At 38.1% G+C, this 18152-nt stretch overlaps 1 protein-coding gene across 28 annotated transcripts in view; it reads left to right on the forward strand.

The window, feature by feature from the left end:
• Positions 1-18152, forward strand: part of ADAM22 (ADAM metallopeptidase domain 22) — a 190466-nt gene that overhangs the window by 93720 nt on the left and 78594 nt on the right. For all 28 annotated transcript variants that reach the window (XM_080664405.1, XM_080664411.1, XM_080664395.1 and 25 more), the window contains exon 5: positions 17302-17384. In XM_080664405.1, the coding sequence (XP_080520531.1) occupies positions 17302-17384 (83 nt within the window). The remainder of the gene's footprint in view (positions 1-17301; positions 17385-18152) is intronic.

Genomic DNA, 18152 nt, shown 5'->3' on the forward strand with positions numbered 1-18152 from the left:
AAGCAGAACATAGTAACTTTTTGTTTAATGAGACATATTTTAAACAATTTTTATTGAATTTATTGGGTTGACATTGGTTAAATAATTATATAGGTTTCAGGTGTACAATTCGTAATACATCATCTATATATTGTATTGTGTGTGTTCATCACCCAAAGTCAAGTCTCCTTCTATCACCATTTATCCCCCCTTTACCCTCTTCTATCTGCCCCCAACCCCCTTTCCCTCTGAAAATCACCATACTATTGTCTGTGTCTATGAGTAGTTTTTTTTAAAAGTATGTTTTTATTGATTTTCAGGTAAAGAGGAAAGGAGAAGGAGAGAGAGATAGAAAGGAGAATGAGAGAAAAAGAGGGAAACATCCATTGGCTGCCTTCTACATGCCCCCTACTGGGGATCCAGCCCATAATTCCAGGCATGTGCCCTGACTGGGAATGGAATCAGTGACCTTTTGGTGCATGAGACGATGCTCAATTCATGAGCCACACCAGCTGGGCTGTGTCTATGAATTTTGTTTTGTTTTCTTAAACCCTTCACCTTTATCACCCCCTCCCTTCTGACAGCTGCCAGTCTGTTCTCTATTATCTGAGTCTGTTTTTATTTTGTTTGTTTATTGTGTTCATTAGATTCCACATATACATGAAATATTAATCTCATCTTTCACATACATTTATTTCCAATTCACTTAAAAATTAAATTCCAAGTTTGACCTTTTAGGGAGAAATTTTGTGTGTTTGACGAACTTTAACTTAAACATAAAACATCAACTAATCAGAATAGCTTGGGAATAAAATATTTTTATTTCAATTGTGGAGAACTACGGCTCGGGATTCTTAAGATAAAAGAAACTGGAATTGATAAGTAGCAACTAACAAGTCTAAACCATGCTGTTTGCTGTTTGTTAGCTAGCTTTTTTGTGTGTTGAAGCTGAAAGCTGCCAGTATTCTGGTTAAGTTTCTACAGCTCTATTTAATTAATGTTATAATACTAATAGTAACTGCTAACAGATATTGCTCATGATGTGATAGGCATACACATTTATATATATTCAATCCTGAAAACAACCTGTGGTTATAAATATGACTATGTATTACCCCACTTTATAGGAAACTGAGGCATAGAAAGGTTACTTGTTGAAAGTAAATATAATGAATGGTCGAGCTGCAATTTGAATCTAGGTTATGTAACTCCCACACTGACTCTTATACCATGTTATCTACCATATATTCTATGCTATACAAAAGAGGATGGGCATAAAAATTGAAATGAATTTTGTTTAGACCTATTACATACATATTCATTCTGGAGGTACCTAACAATTACTCCTTTAGAGTTTAATCCTTAAACTGAAATGGTGGTCTACTTAAAGACCCTTTAGCTATTTCTTACAAATTAGGTTATGCATTTGGGTAAATTTTCTGTAATATTACTCTGGGCAAAAATGGTGCAGACACATTTCAGTACAAACCCTGTTTTATTTTTCACACCTCAGGAAAATAAACATGGTAGGAGTTTTAGAACAGTAGGAGAGGAATTTGAAATTCTGTATGTATAGGTGGCGGAAGGGGAAGATTTCCTGGAGGTCAAAGTAAAAGTAGACATCTTGGTAGAGATATGATTTATCATATTCATTACCAATGAAAGATCATGTCCAGTTATCAATACCATTAACCATGTCTTCTTTTTCAATTTTTAAATTATTTATTGTTGAAAGTATTACAGGGAACCTCCCCCCCTTTTCCCCAATTGATTCCTTCTAGCCCGCACCCACCCCAACCATTTCTTTTGGTTAAATTATATGATGTCTTGTTATAATAATCTAAAGTAATAGCTGCTGAGTGTCTTTTTTATTAGCTCAAATGATTTCTAACTACTGTATGTGAGCACTCCTAACTGGTCCTTGGATCAGGATCCTAATTGTAAGGATGGGTGTGTACAGAGACACCCATTATACATTATAGACTTTTTACTGGCAGTTAACTGGTTACTACCCATCACATAATTGAATTGAGTGTACTCAACTATCATTGTCTCAAAGTCTTAATAATGCCCACAGTGGCATTAAGACAATGGATAAGAAAGCGAAGGACCCTGGGTCAAGGGTGAAGCCTGAAATTGGATAAAGGCATGGCAGAGAGGCTGTGTTGGAGAGCAGGTGTCAGGGGAGAAAAGTGTCTGCTGAGGAATGGAAGAGGTGGTTGTGACTCTAGGGAGCCTTTTACTCTGATGGAATGGTGGGGTAATTTTCATTAAAATATTTTATAGGCAAACCGAAATGGCCACTGTCACTCTGGAAACAGTGTATCAGGAAGTTGATATAGAAGCAAGGAAAAAGCCTGAGTTTTTCTCCTGCTGTTCACACCCATCGCCCTTCCCCAGGGTTGGAGCTCTCTGCACGATTTCTAGCTTCACGTGGTCCCATCTCCCAGGAGGTGTCTGTGATACAAGCAGAGTCTCCATGTTCCGTTTGTACTCACTTTTGTTTCCAACTCATTTCTTCTTTCTTAAAAAAGAGCTCCCTTCTTTATCCTGCCTCAGCCTTTTTTGTTTTACCCAATGAATGTGTAACTGACAGGAAAAACATACTGGCAGAGGACAGCTGTAAGAAATCACGTAGAAAATTTTGAGTATATGACCTGTTAGGACAGCATATACCTACCTCCCTGGCTCCTGCTCACTTTGTAGCTCCTTTAAGCCTGAACAGCATTCATAGAGAATTGCCTGTAATCTTGAATTGTGTTCAAGCTTTCTCATGCCCCCTTTTCTAGGTTTCTCCAGGAAGTACACAATTCTCCACAGTTGGATGCTTTCAAAGATGCACAATTTGTTAAAGAAATAATGTTGCTTAAGGTATCTTTTAAGATGTTTTGTTTGGAAAAAGAAAACACCCACCAATAGTTGTTTGGTACTATAAAATGTGAATTTCTTTCTTAAGTAAAAAATGTTCTCAGTTTGTCATTAGTCACAGAATTTAGTTTATTTAAAATGTAAGTTATCTAGGGTTCAGCAAAAGTAGGTTTAAAGTTGTTCATATAGAAAATCCTATCTAATAAAAGAGTAATATGCAAATTGACCATCACGGCAACACACAAGAAGGCTGCCCCCATGTGGTCAAAGATCCTGCCCCCATGTGGACACAAGATGGCCGCCACAAGATGGCCAGCAGGGGAGGGCAGTTGGGAGGGACCAGGCCTGCAAGAGAGGGCAGTTGTGGGCTATCAGGCCAGCAGGGGAGGGCAGTTGGGAGGGACCAGGCCTGCAAGGGAGGGCAGTTGGGGGCAATCAAGCCTGCAAGGGAAGGGCAGTTAGGGATGACCAGGCCGGCAGGGCAGAGCAGTTAGGGGTGACCAGGCCTGCAGGGGAGGGTAGTTAGGGGCAAACAGGCTGGCAGGGGAGCAGTTAGGCATCAATCAGGCTGGCAGGGGAGTGGTTAGGGGGTGATCAGGCTGGCAGGCAGAAGCGGTTAGGGGCAATCAGGAAGGCAGGCAAGCGAGCAGTTGGGAGCCAGCAGTCCTGGATTGTGAGAGGGATGTCCGACTGCCCGTTTAGGCCCGATCCTACCGGGATCGGGCCTAAACGGTCAGTCGAACATCCCTCGAGGGGTCCCAGATTGGATAGGGTGCAGGCTGGGCTGAGGGACACCCCCCTGCCCCCCCCCATGCACGAGTTTCGTGCACCTGGCCTCTAGTGATACAATAATTAATAAATAATCATACAAGAATAAACCCTGTTTCACATACAACTGTAAACTACTTTCCCCCTACCCTGTAGTTTAGTGCCTGCATTCTCTTTCTTCTACCTCTTCTTTTTTGGTTAGTGAAAATATCCTTTTAGGAGACATAAATTTTTCTTGAGTTCATTGCATATGACTGAACAGTATATAAATGCTTGAACTGTTTCCTTTTTTGGCCACAGGGAGCCAAACATAGCCATTAAGCTGCCAGAGTGTCATTATATGTGTTTATTGCAGTAGAAACGATGAACAAAGGGGTTAATCTGAGTTTGCTTATCCTGGATATCAAGTTTCCTTATTGATTCTCAAAAGTGCATTACCATCCAGAATAGAACCTTGGTGCTTTCTATAGAAGCAGGAAGGGTAAGCGATTAAGAAGAAAAGAAAAACTAGGTTTTGGTGTGCAGTAAATTTTGCTGCATGAATTAGTACAGAGCCATCCATACCATTGCATCAATGATGAATCTTCTGAAGCGAAGACTTGCATGTATTTTTCAAATAGCTTTTAGGTTATATTTTGAGGCTGTCTTTGAGATGAAATGCAAGCAACAGACACTGTAGCCAAGTAATCTATCCAAAGGCTTTTAAAAATCTCATTTTCCTTTTTAGAACAACTCAGCAGCATTTCTCTTCCAAAATGCCTTTCTTATTTACCACTTTCCTTCACATCTGAGAAACATGCTTTCTATCTTGAATTCTCACTACAGTAGTTCTTCCAGAGGCTCTTGGATAAGGGAATAATACTTTGTCACCTAGACAGTAATTAAGTCACATGGCCTGGAAAGATGCTTTTAGAAACGATTTTTTTAAAGGATCTATTTATAGACCTTGTTACCTAAGCTCTTAGTTTTATCACTCTTAATTTCAAATAGAAATTTCAGGCATTTTTTTTTCTGGCTCTGTGGAGAGGGGGAGGCCTCTATCCAGTAAAGAAACTCCGTGATATGCATTGGAAGGCCTGCAGACGGGAAGATTACCAAAGACCCTTCGTTGGTCCTTTGAGGGGCTCCTGCTGCCATGGTAACTGGGCCTTTTTTTAAACAGCTTTAATGAAGTACACTTCATTTACTATAACCTGAAGTGGGTTTCAGTCTCTATTTTGCCCAGTAGGGAGCACAGATTCTTTAATTGAGTATGTATAAATAGAGTTGATTAAAATGTTCACAAACAGTTCATGAAGCGATGCTAGGAATGTTTGGCAGATGCAACTTTCCCTTATTTTATTTTATTTTTTTAATATACTTTATTGATTTTTTACAGAGAGGAAGGGAGAGGGATAAAGAGTTAGAAACATCGATCAGCTGCCTCCTGCACACCCCCTACTGGGGATGTGCCCGCAAACAAGGTGCATGCCCTTGACCGGAATTGAACCTGGGACCCTTCAGTCCGCAGGCTGAAGCTCTATCCACTGAGCCAAACCAGTCAGGGCCGTACTTTTCCTTATTTTAGATCTGTATTTATATTCTTTTCACTGCACTGTCTGGGAGATTTAGGTTAAGGAATCTCACCACCGAACCTACACTGAGAGCAGCACATCTGGGGCACAAGGAGGAAACTTCCAGCACAGGGCCACGGCGGTGGTGAGGGTGTGCAGGTGCCAGGTTCTCTTTGCCAGAGGGGAATAGTTCAGACGTCTTAGCTGTGGACACACTAATAAAAAACATAATAAAATTAGATGGCCTGAAGAGAGGTCTTTTTAAGTTTGTTTTCAGAAAAACAGTTTAGCCACGACTTAACGTCAATCTGACGAATAGTAAACTAGAAGGATTTAAAACTATTGATTAGTGTATTTCCCATATATGCAATTATTTAGTTATTAGGAATAGCTAAACTGGTTTTAAATTTCACTATATTTAATTACTTCATTAGTTCCTAACTGCCAACATAAATTAGTTTTTTAAACCTCAGGATTCTACAGGAATAAGACCTAGACTTTCTAAAAAAGTTAAGTAGGGTTACTCTTCCAGTAATTTAATAAAAAGTCATTGAATTGAATTTCAGGGGTACTGGTGGGATTTGGTTTCAGGATCTTCTGAGCTAGAGATGATTCTGTAACTGCAGATAGAGCCAGCACGGGAAACCTGTCCTCCGGGGCTTGTGGGTTTGAGCTGCTGCCCATTTGTAAATACTTTCATTTATAAATAGTGAATTATATCAGAAGGAGGACTCATTAATTTTCTCTGTTATTAGTGCAAGAGCCACGATATCCTCACATACACACTTTATTTTAAATCCCAAACATAAGTATAGCTGGAAAGGCCCCAGCTGGGTGGCTCACTCAGTTGGTTGGAGCATTGTCCCATACACCAAACATGTCGCAGGTTCTATCCCTGGTTGGGGCGCATATGGGAGGCAACTGACTGCCGTTTCTCTCTTTCTCTCCCTCCCTCCTTCTCTCTCTCTAAAATCAATAACATCCTCTGGTGAGGATTAAGTATATATACATAGCTGGAAAACCCACATATTTGATGGTTGGTGTATGTGAGTCATAGTGAGCTGCTTTTCTTGATGGACAATTAATTACCATATGTTACTGTGTTGTAGAAAGACTACACTTCCATTTGCTATCTATCAACTCAGGCTCTGGGACTAAATCTTACCTTAGGGGCAGGTGACTGCTGCCAGTGGCTCAATGCCAGTCACTTGGAAGAGTTAGCTTCTTACTAATTTTCCTTCCTTAAAGCTGTTAGTGGCACATTCTCTCCAGATAATGCAGCCTTCACGTAACAGAATTAAAAACTATAATGACTTGCTGTACTTCTGTTTTATATTCTCAAAATTTTGTATTTTTTTGCAAATAAATGATTACTTTGCCCCTAAAGGAGCTGATTTTGCCATTATGGGCTTTATGTTTTATTGAATCATACTGATATCCTGATGAGATTAGTATTGGTGACTGCACTGATGAATAAGAGTTAAGAGGCACTAGCAGCAGTTGGAGAAATAGCAAACACTTATATGGTACTTACTGTGTGCTGGGCACTAGTTTAATGCTTCACATATGTTAGGTCTTAGTTCTTCAGCAATACCATTGTTGCTCTTATTTTGCAGATGAGGAAACTGAACGCATCAAGTTTAACTAACTTGCCCAAGAATGTGAGGCCAGGCAGTTTGGTGCCAGAACTCATGCTATCATCCATTATAGTCTACCTTCTCTCAGAAACAAATATCATAATACCAAAGGAGTTAGAATGCATGTATTTAAGTTATAGCACTTCAATTTACCATTTGCAATTGTACCTTTGTTAGCAGTTGTTTTAGTAAGCCATGAGTTGAAGATGCAATTGTTTGGTTCAGGTGAGTTTCGATTATTCTAAATATAATATTTCCTTTATTCTAAAGAAAACAAAATATTTTCTAAGGAAGCCCCTTTTTTTCCAACCCTCTTTTTTTCTTGGGGGTTATTTTTAGTCCTTCTTTGTTCTCCATAGAAGTTAAACCTGAGTATTGTTCGGTATAGGGATGGCCATGGCTTCTGAACTGTAACCATTGGAAATGTATTGCTGTCTTGCACATGGCAAACACATGGCTCAGTTCTTATGCCCATCTTATGCCTGTGTGTAAATTTATCTGCATCTGGAGGAAATGTGAAGTTTTATGGACAAGAGTAACTATGCTGAAACATATCATCATCCTGCCAAAAGACTAGAAGATACTTGAATCCCTGCCAAAGTATACCCACCCCCCACCCCTCTCCAACACACACCAATAATAAAAGAGCTACACACAACTAATGAACTGATAAAATGTTTGTTTTTTTCTCACATGTAACAGTTATCCCAAGTCTGTCTCATAACTCCTTTACTTTTTATCCACCACTAGTCATCTATTTATCTTTTTGATGAGCTGGGCAGTGTGTGCATTTCCCTCTGGCAGGCTTGTGCAGACATATGCTCTTCTTCCATCTTGCAATCAGTGTGGTTTCAGCAATGGCTCAGATTTCATGATTTAATTCTCTTTGCATTATGGGGAAAAATTCTTTGGGGATTAAGTAAATCTTGCTTTCCCTTGGGACTGAAGCAAGGTTGCTCTAGGTCTATCATCATGTAAAATGCATCAGCAGCCTTAATGGCATTGTTGATTACAAGTAGTCTTAACTCTGTAGCCTGAGGGAAATACATTGGCCCATTACTGGATTATGCAGGTCAGGTATCTTAGTGCTGGGAGTAAGGAAACATGAAAAGTGACAGCTGGTGTCAGCATGAGTTCTGTTTCTAAGCTCTGTCAGTAACCGATTCGAATAAAAAGTCCTCTTTATTTTCTTTCTAGTGTAAGATTTTTTTTTTTACTTCAGTATCTAAAGTATTTCATCTGTTAATATTCAAGATGTTATCTATAAACTTAAAAAGGCATGTTCGGCTATAATTTTTTTTTTAATTCAAAGGTGCACTAATGGTGTTTCTATGTATAGAATCAATTAACTATTTTATAATGGACTAGTGTTCCTATTTTAATTCTAATTATAGAATGAATGTTTTCATCATCTAATGTCTTATACAAATCTATTGTTACAAATATTTTTGAAATTAAGAGTGAACTGTTGGAGTAATTATGACTGAACTGAAAGTTGTGAAAGTGTTTTTAATAAGTTCAAAACTGGTTTGAAGCAAAAAAACACACACAAAACAAACAAAAACAAAAACCAAATCACCAACCTCCTCACCCCCGCCCCCCACCAACAAATTATTCCCTTGGTGTTTTCCCAAACTAATATTATCTTATTATTCATTTATAAGAAGTTTTTATTTTTCTGGTAAATAAGTAGCCACTATAAAAATAAGAACAAGTAATCAACACCACAGAATAAGTATTTGCTATTGAGCGGTTTGAGTGTTTACAGCCATTTTTAGGCAGTAATTGATCAGAGCTCCAGTATCAATTATCAAACATAATTTTATCATCACAGCCTTTTAATTGCATCTATGAGGAAAAAAGGAGGTGGATGCAGGTGGATTTCATTATCCCCATAGGAAACTCCTAAAACCTTAAGCACATGGAGGTTAAATGACATTAGATACTCAGACAGGAAAGCTGACATTAGAGATTTACAACAGAACAGAAAAAAAAAAAAAAAAGCCCAAAATGTCAGATACCGGATTTGTGTCCTCAACCCTTTTCATTCAATAGATATGTGTTGAGGGCTTGCCATCAGTTCAGGGTAGAGCCATGACGATATGTGATGCACTTCTCACCCACACAGCTAGTAGTTTAGTAGGGTGATAGACATAATAAAAATAACTACCAAACCGTCTTTTAAAATGACAGTTATGAGAGTGCCATAAGGTGAAGTCCATGTTGTCCTTAAGGCAGTTGGTGGGATACCTGACCTAGTCTGGTTGGTTTAGGAAGACTTCCTCGAGGAAATGATATGAATTCCAACCAAAGTTTGAAAGATAAGTAACAGGCAGCATTTCGAGGGGAACAGATTTTCAAGGTGGTGAGATTAGCATGTGCAAAGGCCCAGAGGCCTTGATGCAGGATCTTGGTGCAGGAGGAACAGAAAGAAACCAGAGAGGGTAGGCAGACCAAGAGATGGAGACAGTGGTACCAGAGGGAGAGAAAGTAGGAATATAATGTTTAACCAGAGTCTCAACTCAAAGAAATCAGGTACATCCTAAAGGAAACAAGACTGCTTTTTAAATTGTTTAACATTTTTATATTTAATATTTAAAAACTTCCCATACATGCAAGCATCTTCTGTGTTGGCTTTAACTTTTATTCCTTTGTTGCAAGTGCAGTGTACAAAATACTGATTCTTTGGAAGTTGGCCTAGTATTTAAAAGGAATAAAAAGTTGGCAACATTTGATTTTTTTTTTAAAAATAGATTGCAAATCATAGAATCAGAAAGGACTTTAGAGACCACCTAATTCAACTCCCTCCTCTGTCTAATAGGAAAATAAGTAACAATAAAAAAACAGCAACAAAATCAAAAGCAAAACAAACAAACAAAAAAGACCAACCTGTGCCCATGAAAACAGTTGCTGAAAAACAAAACAAAACACAAAACCACTTAATTTTTTGAGGCTTAGCATTTTTTTATCAGGTACAACCTTAAATACTAGTTTGCCTCCTTAAAGGGCATTAATTAAGACGTTCTTCCTAAGTTAGCCAACCTTCGTTTGTGCCTTTAAATAAATCCTGGGCTAAGTCAGAATCACCTGTGAGGGATAAAAATGACCACTGAGTGCTAGGGATCAGTTCTGCATCACAGTGGGTAAGACACAAAGGGGAAAACGATGCTGCAGGGAAACCTTTTTGTGGCAGCTGGTTTTCCCCGTTTATCCTTCCTTCTTAAAAATAAATAAATAAATAAATAAATAAATAAATAAATAAATAAAGAAGAGTGGGTGGGAGGATGATACAATGGAAAAAACAAAACAAAACAAAACACACAAAACATGTTCTTTTTTCCCCTTACCTCACATCCTCATCTAGTTTACATTTTCTTTAAAAAAAAAAAGAGGGGAAAAAAACAACCGAATTTTCTTTTCAGATGGAACAAAAACCTTTTTCTTTATGTTAGAGATGCCAAATATGCTTTCTTTTTGTGTAACTGTCTTCTAGTCATTTATATTTCTTCCTGTTATAGTCAAGCATCAATGATAGAATAAGGTTTTAGGTAACATGCATCTCTTATGCTAAAAAATTTATATAGAACTATACATTTAAACTTCTATTATTTGCAAAAGATGCAATTATGTAGTGGTTTCCTGGAAAGAGTTATAATTTCATGAGTTTGTAATTATATAGTCTCTGTATGTGGTCCACATTGATTTTCCATTCTCCGAATTTAGAGCTGCATCTCAGAGAACCTGCTAAGTACCCTCTCTGCATTACAGTAATTTGTTGCTGAGGAGCATTTTGTGGGAACCTAAAATTTTTTAGTAGTCTGATAAGAGATGGTTATATTAATGGGTCTGTAATGATTATCTGACAGCTGAAAAACAATTTCTCTTGCCTATTCTCTGGTTAAAAATAAGCAATTGGGAAGTTCTGTTTGACTTACTAATAGAATTGAAGGTCAGATTTACCATATTATTTGTGTGAAAACAATGATTTGTATTTTAAATGAAGCTTTGGGAAACTAGAATGGCCTGCTCGAGGTAATTAAGATATAGGTTAATCTTATTAGATGCATAATGCTGTGGTAGATGCCTCCAGTTTATTCCACTGGGCTAAGCTTCTTAGAAGCAAAATCCTTGGATTATGAATATAGAAATTCACTTGGTCACATTCAAAGAGATCAGAAGTTGTACTATGTTGAATAGTGTCCCTCAAAAGTCATGGCCCCTGGTACCTGTGAATGTGACCTTTTTTTTTTCCTTCTTCTTCAAATAATGGTCTTTTTACGTGTAATCAAGATAAGAGGAGATTGTACTTGATTGGGTGGGCTCTCATCCAATGACTGGTGTCCTTATAACAGGGAAAGTTAGACAGAGACACAGAGACAGGCACACAGGGAGAGCAGCAGGTGAAGACAGAAGCAGAGATTGGAGGATGGGAGAGCAAGTCAAGGAACACCAGGATTGTGGGCAACCCCTGGAAGCGAGAAGGAAGAAGGAAGCGCTCTTCCCCAGAGCCTTCAGAGGGAGCATGGCTCGGCCAACACCTTGATTTCAGACGTCTAGCTTCCAAAACTGTGAGAACAGATTTCTGTTGTTTAAAGCCACACAGTTCTTGGTAATTTGCTATGCCAGTCCTAGGAAATGAATACAGAAAGCATTTTGAGGTTATTATAACTAATGGAAAAACATCGTGTGTTGGAGGTGCTTGAGCCTACACACAAGAGGAGAGGGAGTAAGTCTGAACCTTCTGGAAATGCATTGCGTCTCAAAAGACGTTAACAACTGTTCAGTGAGGGTACCTAGGAACTTAACTCTTGGGAACCTCTCACAGTTTTTAGACTTTGTTTTCCACAGCTGACATTACCCTGGGGAAATCACTATAAGAAAAGACTCCGGCACAACAATAAAAATAGATTTTAAGCTCACTGGGTCCCTGGTGAGCTTTTTTTTTTTTTTTTTTAAATCCAGAGCTCATAAGAAAATTATGGCCCCTATTTTCTGTGGGCTTCCCCATTTTCTAATGAGACCAACTCTTTCCTTATCATTTTTATTTATATCCAGTGCCTTTCTATGTCTGTGTCCCTTTTTTCCTTCCTGTGGAAACTTTTGCTACAATAATATTCTTTATCTTTTTCTCCTCAGGAGGAACTATGTACCTTTTAAATGGAAGTATTCTTTTTTGTCAATTAGATTTGTCTCCTGTTAATTTTTAAAATGTTTTTGATCGATGGCTGTAACACAAGATCCTAATGTTTACCAGTGAATATTAACATAGTGCAGAGATTTCAATGACCACATAGCTTTAGATGTTGATGAGCTGATAATTTGGTTGCTGCTTGAATACTTATACCCTGAAATGGGTGGCAAACACAAATGTCCAAAGGCATCAACAGTAGTGCAAATGAGAGACAGGCTAGCTATGATAAAACCGGCAGTGTGTGCCTTATTTATCTTCAGCTGACTTTTGTCCTGAAGGAATATGGAAATGTGGGAATGGAGGCTCACTGTTAACAAATCTCCTAATTTTTGAAACTTTTCTGTGAATCTAAAATTATTCCAAAATAGAAAGTCTATTAAAAATCTAGTAATTTTAATAATCAAAGAGAAGGAAGGAACTAATCTCAAAACAAAGGACAGTTATATAAAATTAAGTACATTTAGCTTTATGAAAAGTTGACTACATTATACTTGTTTTTCTCATTTTGGCATTAATTGGTAAAGACTTTTGACATGCAGTAGTATAGATACATGGATTATTGGCATTTAGGAACCACCATGGGACAGCTTTATTTAATTTACTGTGAAATGAGATGATATTGTTTTCCTTTTTACTTTGCTTAGAGTCAGAGACCCTTATACTTTGTACCTGAGCAGATATTTGGCCCATGTCCCTTTAATGAATACAATCTGATTCTGTATAATCCTAGGTTATGGATTTTAACCAAGGCGGGTTTGTGGATCCTCTCCAACATAAGAGTTAGCTTTTCCAAGGAATTTCCTTGATGCAACTGGCCCTTCAGAGACTCAGAATTTGCTGACGCAGTAATGCCTGAAAAAGCCATTTCTCATTACTAGGAGGGAAAAGGAAGGGTAAAAAGAGGACAGTTCCCTCATGTCAGTGCCACTTTAGAGGAAACTGGGAAGAGGTTATTGTAGGCAAGCACCTGGTAGAACGGACTCCAGCCATACAGCCATACATAAGTCTGAGCAGTGCACACGCTTGGGAGGAACCAAGTGTGCAGTAGAATTCAGGGGCAGGGCTTAAGTTCCTGCAAAGGTGTGTAGCTTCTGAATCATGGCAGCATATTGGAATCACCTGGGCAGATTAAAAAATGCTTTTTGTCCACTGGGGAAGAAACCAATAGACATATGAACTATCATTATCATACGGTTCATTTTTATAGAGGTGGGTAATTTTTTTTAGCTATAACTATCTAATTAGCTAAAAAAAACATTGGTACTATTATAATGATGTTATTAAATCAAGAAGTATGAAGAACGTTTCAAGGACAATAGATTTATTTCTGGAACAAGAGAGACAGTAAGGAAAAAGCTGTGACTGGCAGTCAGATAAAGAGCTGAACTCTATGAGGATGTGCTGGCTTTTCTCTTTTTCTACAACACCTATCTTAGATTATCATATATAATACCTACTAGCATAAAGCATTGGTTCCTCAAGAAAGTCATATGAAAATATGGAGAACCTTTATAATCAATAAGCCTTGGCTTAAGTAGTAATCTATAGAAATAGTCAAGTTTTGTCCAGCTGGTGTGGCTCAGTGGTTGAGTGTCAACCTATGAATCAGGAGGTTATAGTTCAATTTCTGGTCAGGCACATGCCTGGGTTGTAGGCTCAATCCCCAGTGTGGGGGATGCAGGAAGCAGCTAATCAGTGATTCTCTCTCAGCATTGATGTTTCTATTTCTCTCTCCTCCTCCCTCTCTGAAATTAATAAAAATATTTTTGAAAAGAAATACACAATTTTTAATAAAATACAGCTTATTATTTTCAAATGTACATTTTTTAAAACGATGTAAGTGCAAAGAAATATGATTACATTTGTCCCTTAAAATACCTATTAAAATGTTCAATGCACATATTCTTTGACCTACCAAGTCCACATCTAGAAATCTACCCAATATATGCTGATGGAAGTGCACAAAAATATATGAAAACAAGTTTGTTACAATATTGTTTATGACAGCAAAAAATAGAGGTAATCTAAATTTCCATTAGTACAGGATTGTTTAAATGAACTATTGTTCACTCCTGTAATGAAATATTATGCCATCACCGAAAGAATGTGGTATCAATATAGAAAGATGTCAAGATTACCTTGAGGAAAAAAATAAAGTGGCAGAACAGTGTGCATAGTGTAAATCTATTTGTTCTTTGAAGAGGATATCTGTGTATTTATGTATATACACATTTACTTAAATGCACATAGACTATTCCTAACCGTGCACAAAATCTGTCAAAAATGTTTATCTTTAAGGAAGCAACTGCAGCCTGGGCAATGTGTATGAAGGGGATATTTTTAATTCTTCTGTCCCACATACCTCCTGAATGCTTAGAATTTTTTTTCTATAAGTATTTACTGTTTTTTGAATAATGGATAATTGTTAAAAATAAAAAAATGTTAAATTTATTTTAATAACTTTTAAATATATTTATATAATTAAAGAAGCCTTTTAACATTAAAGCCTTTATTCTGCACTAAAAAATTTTCAGGCATGTTAAAGGGGGGAAACAGCTCCATTACATTTGTTCTTAGTTTAAATAATTATCGACTTATGGTGAATGATCCCTGAAAAAGATCACAACACAAAAATTAATTTCCACCATTGTTTAGAAAAATTACATATACCACAAATTACATAGATAGGAGAGCCTCAAAAGTGGTGTTATAATAGCCCAAATTGAGGAGATTTCCCTCCCCCCACCCCCTGGATGTTTATGCCTCTCCTGAAGTGTCATGGAAACATTCGATAATGAAGCAACCATATTGAGCTCTTTACTTCATTTGCAGCGTTAGGCTTTTGTGCAGATGGGTCCTGATCATATGCTGTTTTTGGATTGACTCCTGTTTTTCATAACCAGAAATTAGTGAAAGATGGCTTTCCATGATCTAATCATCTATTTAACCCTAAGATAATGGAATATGGTTTTAAAACATGAATTTTTCATCCTTTTTCTGATTTACTATAACATGTTCCCAGAGTTGGTATTTTAAGGAAAACTTACGTAATTTATAAAACATTTCTTACATGTCTTTGCCTCTGACACATTTTCCCCACATACAGTGACTTGTCAACTTCCATTGTTCCCTAATCTGATACATAATTACTGTGATTATCTTCTTATTTTCTATTTCTCTTTGTTTCTGCTATCTTTATATTTACTGTTTGTGTTAGACCTACCCTTTTAGATAAGAGTCTCTGTTCAGATCACCTCATTGATGTGGCCTTTTGTGTTTGGCCAATAGATAGCTAGAGTGTTAATTTCTGATCCAATCAGATGTGTCCAGGAAATGAAGGTTTTTTTGAAACATAAACACCTCTCATTCAATTAGAATCTCATCTTATGGATAATTCTTAGTACAATAGCCCCAACAGAGGATGTTTAAAATTCTATTAAATTTATCTCCAGCCCCACTCAAAAAAAAATTTTTTTTAAAGAATCAGTATAAAAGAAAGCTTAGATTTACACTACATAACTCAAAGGTTTTATGTCCAACTCATCAATAGTGTAGGGACAATGACACTGGACTTGAATTCACAGGTTTACACAAAGTTTGCATTCCTACTTGGCAACTTCCCAGGTTACCAGCCTTGGCTCACAGACATTGTGACCTCCTATATAGACTAGAGATAACAATATTGTAGGATTGATGTAAGGATTCAAAGTGATTGTATATGTAAATTGAGTAGGACAATAGCTGACACCAAGTAATTCTAATAGCAGCAAACCTTTATTAAGTGTGTGCTGAGTAACAAGCCATTATTCTAAGCGTCTTATGCTTATTAGCTCTTTAAACATCTGAACAACCCTATGAGAGTATTACTGTTTGACAGATGACACCGGCAGGTCCTGTAAATTGTTTGAGATTACACAGCTCACACTGTTAACAGCTATGCCAAACCAACCCTACCTAGGAAGTCAGTGCCCGGGTTTGTTTCTATCCTGACATCTATGGCCTTCTGAGTTCCACCCCTGTCAAACCCATGTGTGAAGTACCACCCTATTTTATCCTCCATCAGATCCAACCATAATCCTGGTCCATCATGCTCACTGGCTGCCTTGGGAATTGGGGGTGTGCCAGGGTCAGGGATTGCACGGCGAACCATTTTATTTGCTCTCTATCCTCTCATCATAACTGAGGTTCACTCTAGCCTGTGGTATTATCTCAGTAGGAGCAGCAGGCGCAGGCCAGGCTGCCTGCCTTGGAATTCCAGTGAAGAAAATGTCTTTAGCCTTGTGATATCATCATGTCTTCCTGTTCTCTCCCTCCACTTGTCAAGCACTGAATAGTTTAAGTGGGGTTAGTCCTTAAGCCAGACTGGGAAATGAGTAACATTTGCTTCTTTAAGCCACCCATTCTATTAGTCTGTCCTTTTTCAGTCTTTCATGTCTCAATGGGTCAGTTTAATTAAAAGTTACAGCTTCTGAAGAAACAGGAGATGGGTGGGGGCATGGGAACGGTCATTGAGAGCAATGCTTCTCAGACTTGAACGATCGTATGAATAAGCCACATTGGGACCTTGTTAACATGCCGATTGTGATACAGTAGATCAGGAGTGGGCCTGAGATTCTGCATTTCTTGCAAGCTCCCAGGGATGTCAATGCTGCTGGTTTCCCAACCACACAATGAGCAAGTATTTACACACTGAGGCACCACCCAGAGCTGGCAGAGGATTTACCCTGTGAGGTTTTCCAGGAATACTTCATCCGAGGAAATGAGTCTCTCGGTGGCATTTAGTTCATGTAACTGGCTGCTAGAAGAAACTTCTCCATTTCAAACCATAACCTAGACTGCTTACCAGTAGAGCCATTCCTGGTTGGAGAAAAGAATAGTGTAAACTTGTCAAGTTTTGATAGAAACAATGTAAAATTAGGCATCCTCCTCCATCAGTTTAATTTAGTGACTCTCACATGATTTATATGCCTTTTTACTGAGCTTTATGTGAAAGTATCCTCTTGCTGCTGCTGCTGCAGGTTGAGTTTCTCAAGACGGGGGAAATCGATGACTAAACTTATTCTGGTGCAGGAGCCACATGTGTATTTCAGTATCTGCTTCTTGTTCCTTCTCTCATCACGTTTGGAGTCAGCTCACTAGGAGCATTTGTGACTAATTTGGTTAGAAATGGTATAATACTGGTCTGAATAATGAAATCTTGTGCAGAGCCTTACAAATGGTAGTGCAGTGTGGCAGAAACCTGTGCAGTGATGGCGGATTCTCCTTGTGCTGGCAAAGGCTTACATCCTCTGTTTCTGTTTTCTAGGGAGGAGAGCACTGTTACTACCAGGGCCATATCCGAGGAAACCCAGCCTCATTTGTTGCATTGTCAACATGCCATGGACTTCAGTAAGTGTCCAGATTTCTGTGTGTGCTCCCCATGCGTTCAATCACTTCTTTTCTTTATTTTTAAGGCGCTGTAATCAAAATCTCTATTTTATGTGAAGAAATAATTTGAAATCAGGGACGGATCTGATCTTTTCTGTGGTTTATAAACCGAACATATTTTAAAATTAGAGTTGCAGAAACCTGGAGCTTTGGAATTATAATATGATACCTTATAGAGATGTTTGAAGCATTTTTCTAGTTTTGTCCAAGTTGAGACAGAAGCGGTTTGGGTAATTTTGGTCTCTGTTTCTGTGGATGTTTAGACTCTGAGTACCAGTTCTGCTTTGACTTCTCTTTGGTGTCAGTTTTTATATTTTTGTAGAATTATAGACATTTCAGTAGATGGGAACTCTTGACTCCTCGAGCGAAGAGAAAAGGCTGCAAGTGACCTCAAGAGCTCATGTGCTTCAGCTTTTTTTTTTGTTCTAGCCAAAATCCCACCTAACCCACTGCAAACCGGTGGGAGGTTCTGCCTGTTGTTAGAAATCTCCAAGGATCAGAGTTCATCCTTCCTCGGGGCCTCGCTTCCTTTCTCATAAAGCTCATTATCAAAGAATGTCTGCTGATGTTCAGCATGGGAATACATCTACTTCCTCTGTCCTGTCGGTGATGGTGATGCATAGGTGGCCATCTGTCATTTGTTTTGTAACCCCGTACAAAGCCACTGTGTCATTCCGCAGCATTCTATTTAAGCTCAATCATCTCAGTTCCTTCTGACTTGTTTGCTTT

Source organism: Plecotus auritus (assembly GCF_963455305.1).
Source record: "Plecotus auritus genome assembly, chromosome: 4".
In the NCBI taxonomy this organism is placed as follows: domain Eukaryota; kingdom Metazoa; phylum Chordata; class Mammalia; order Chiroptera; family Vespertilionidae; genus Plecotus; species Plecotus auritus.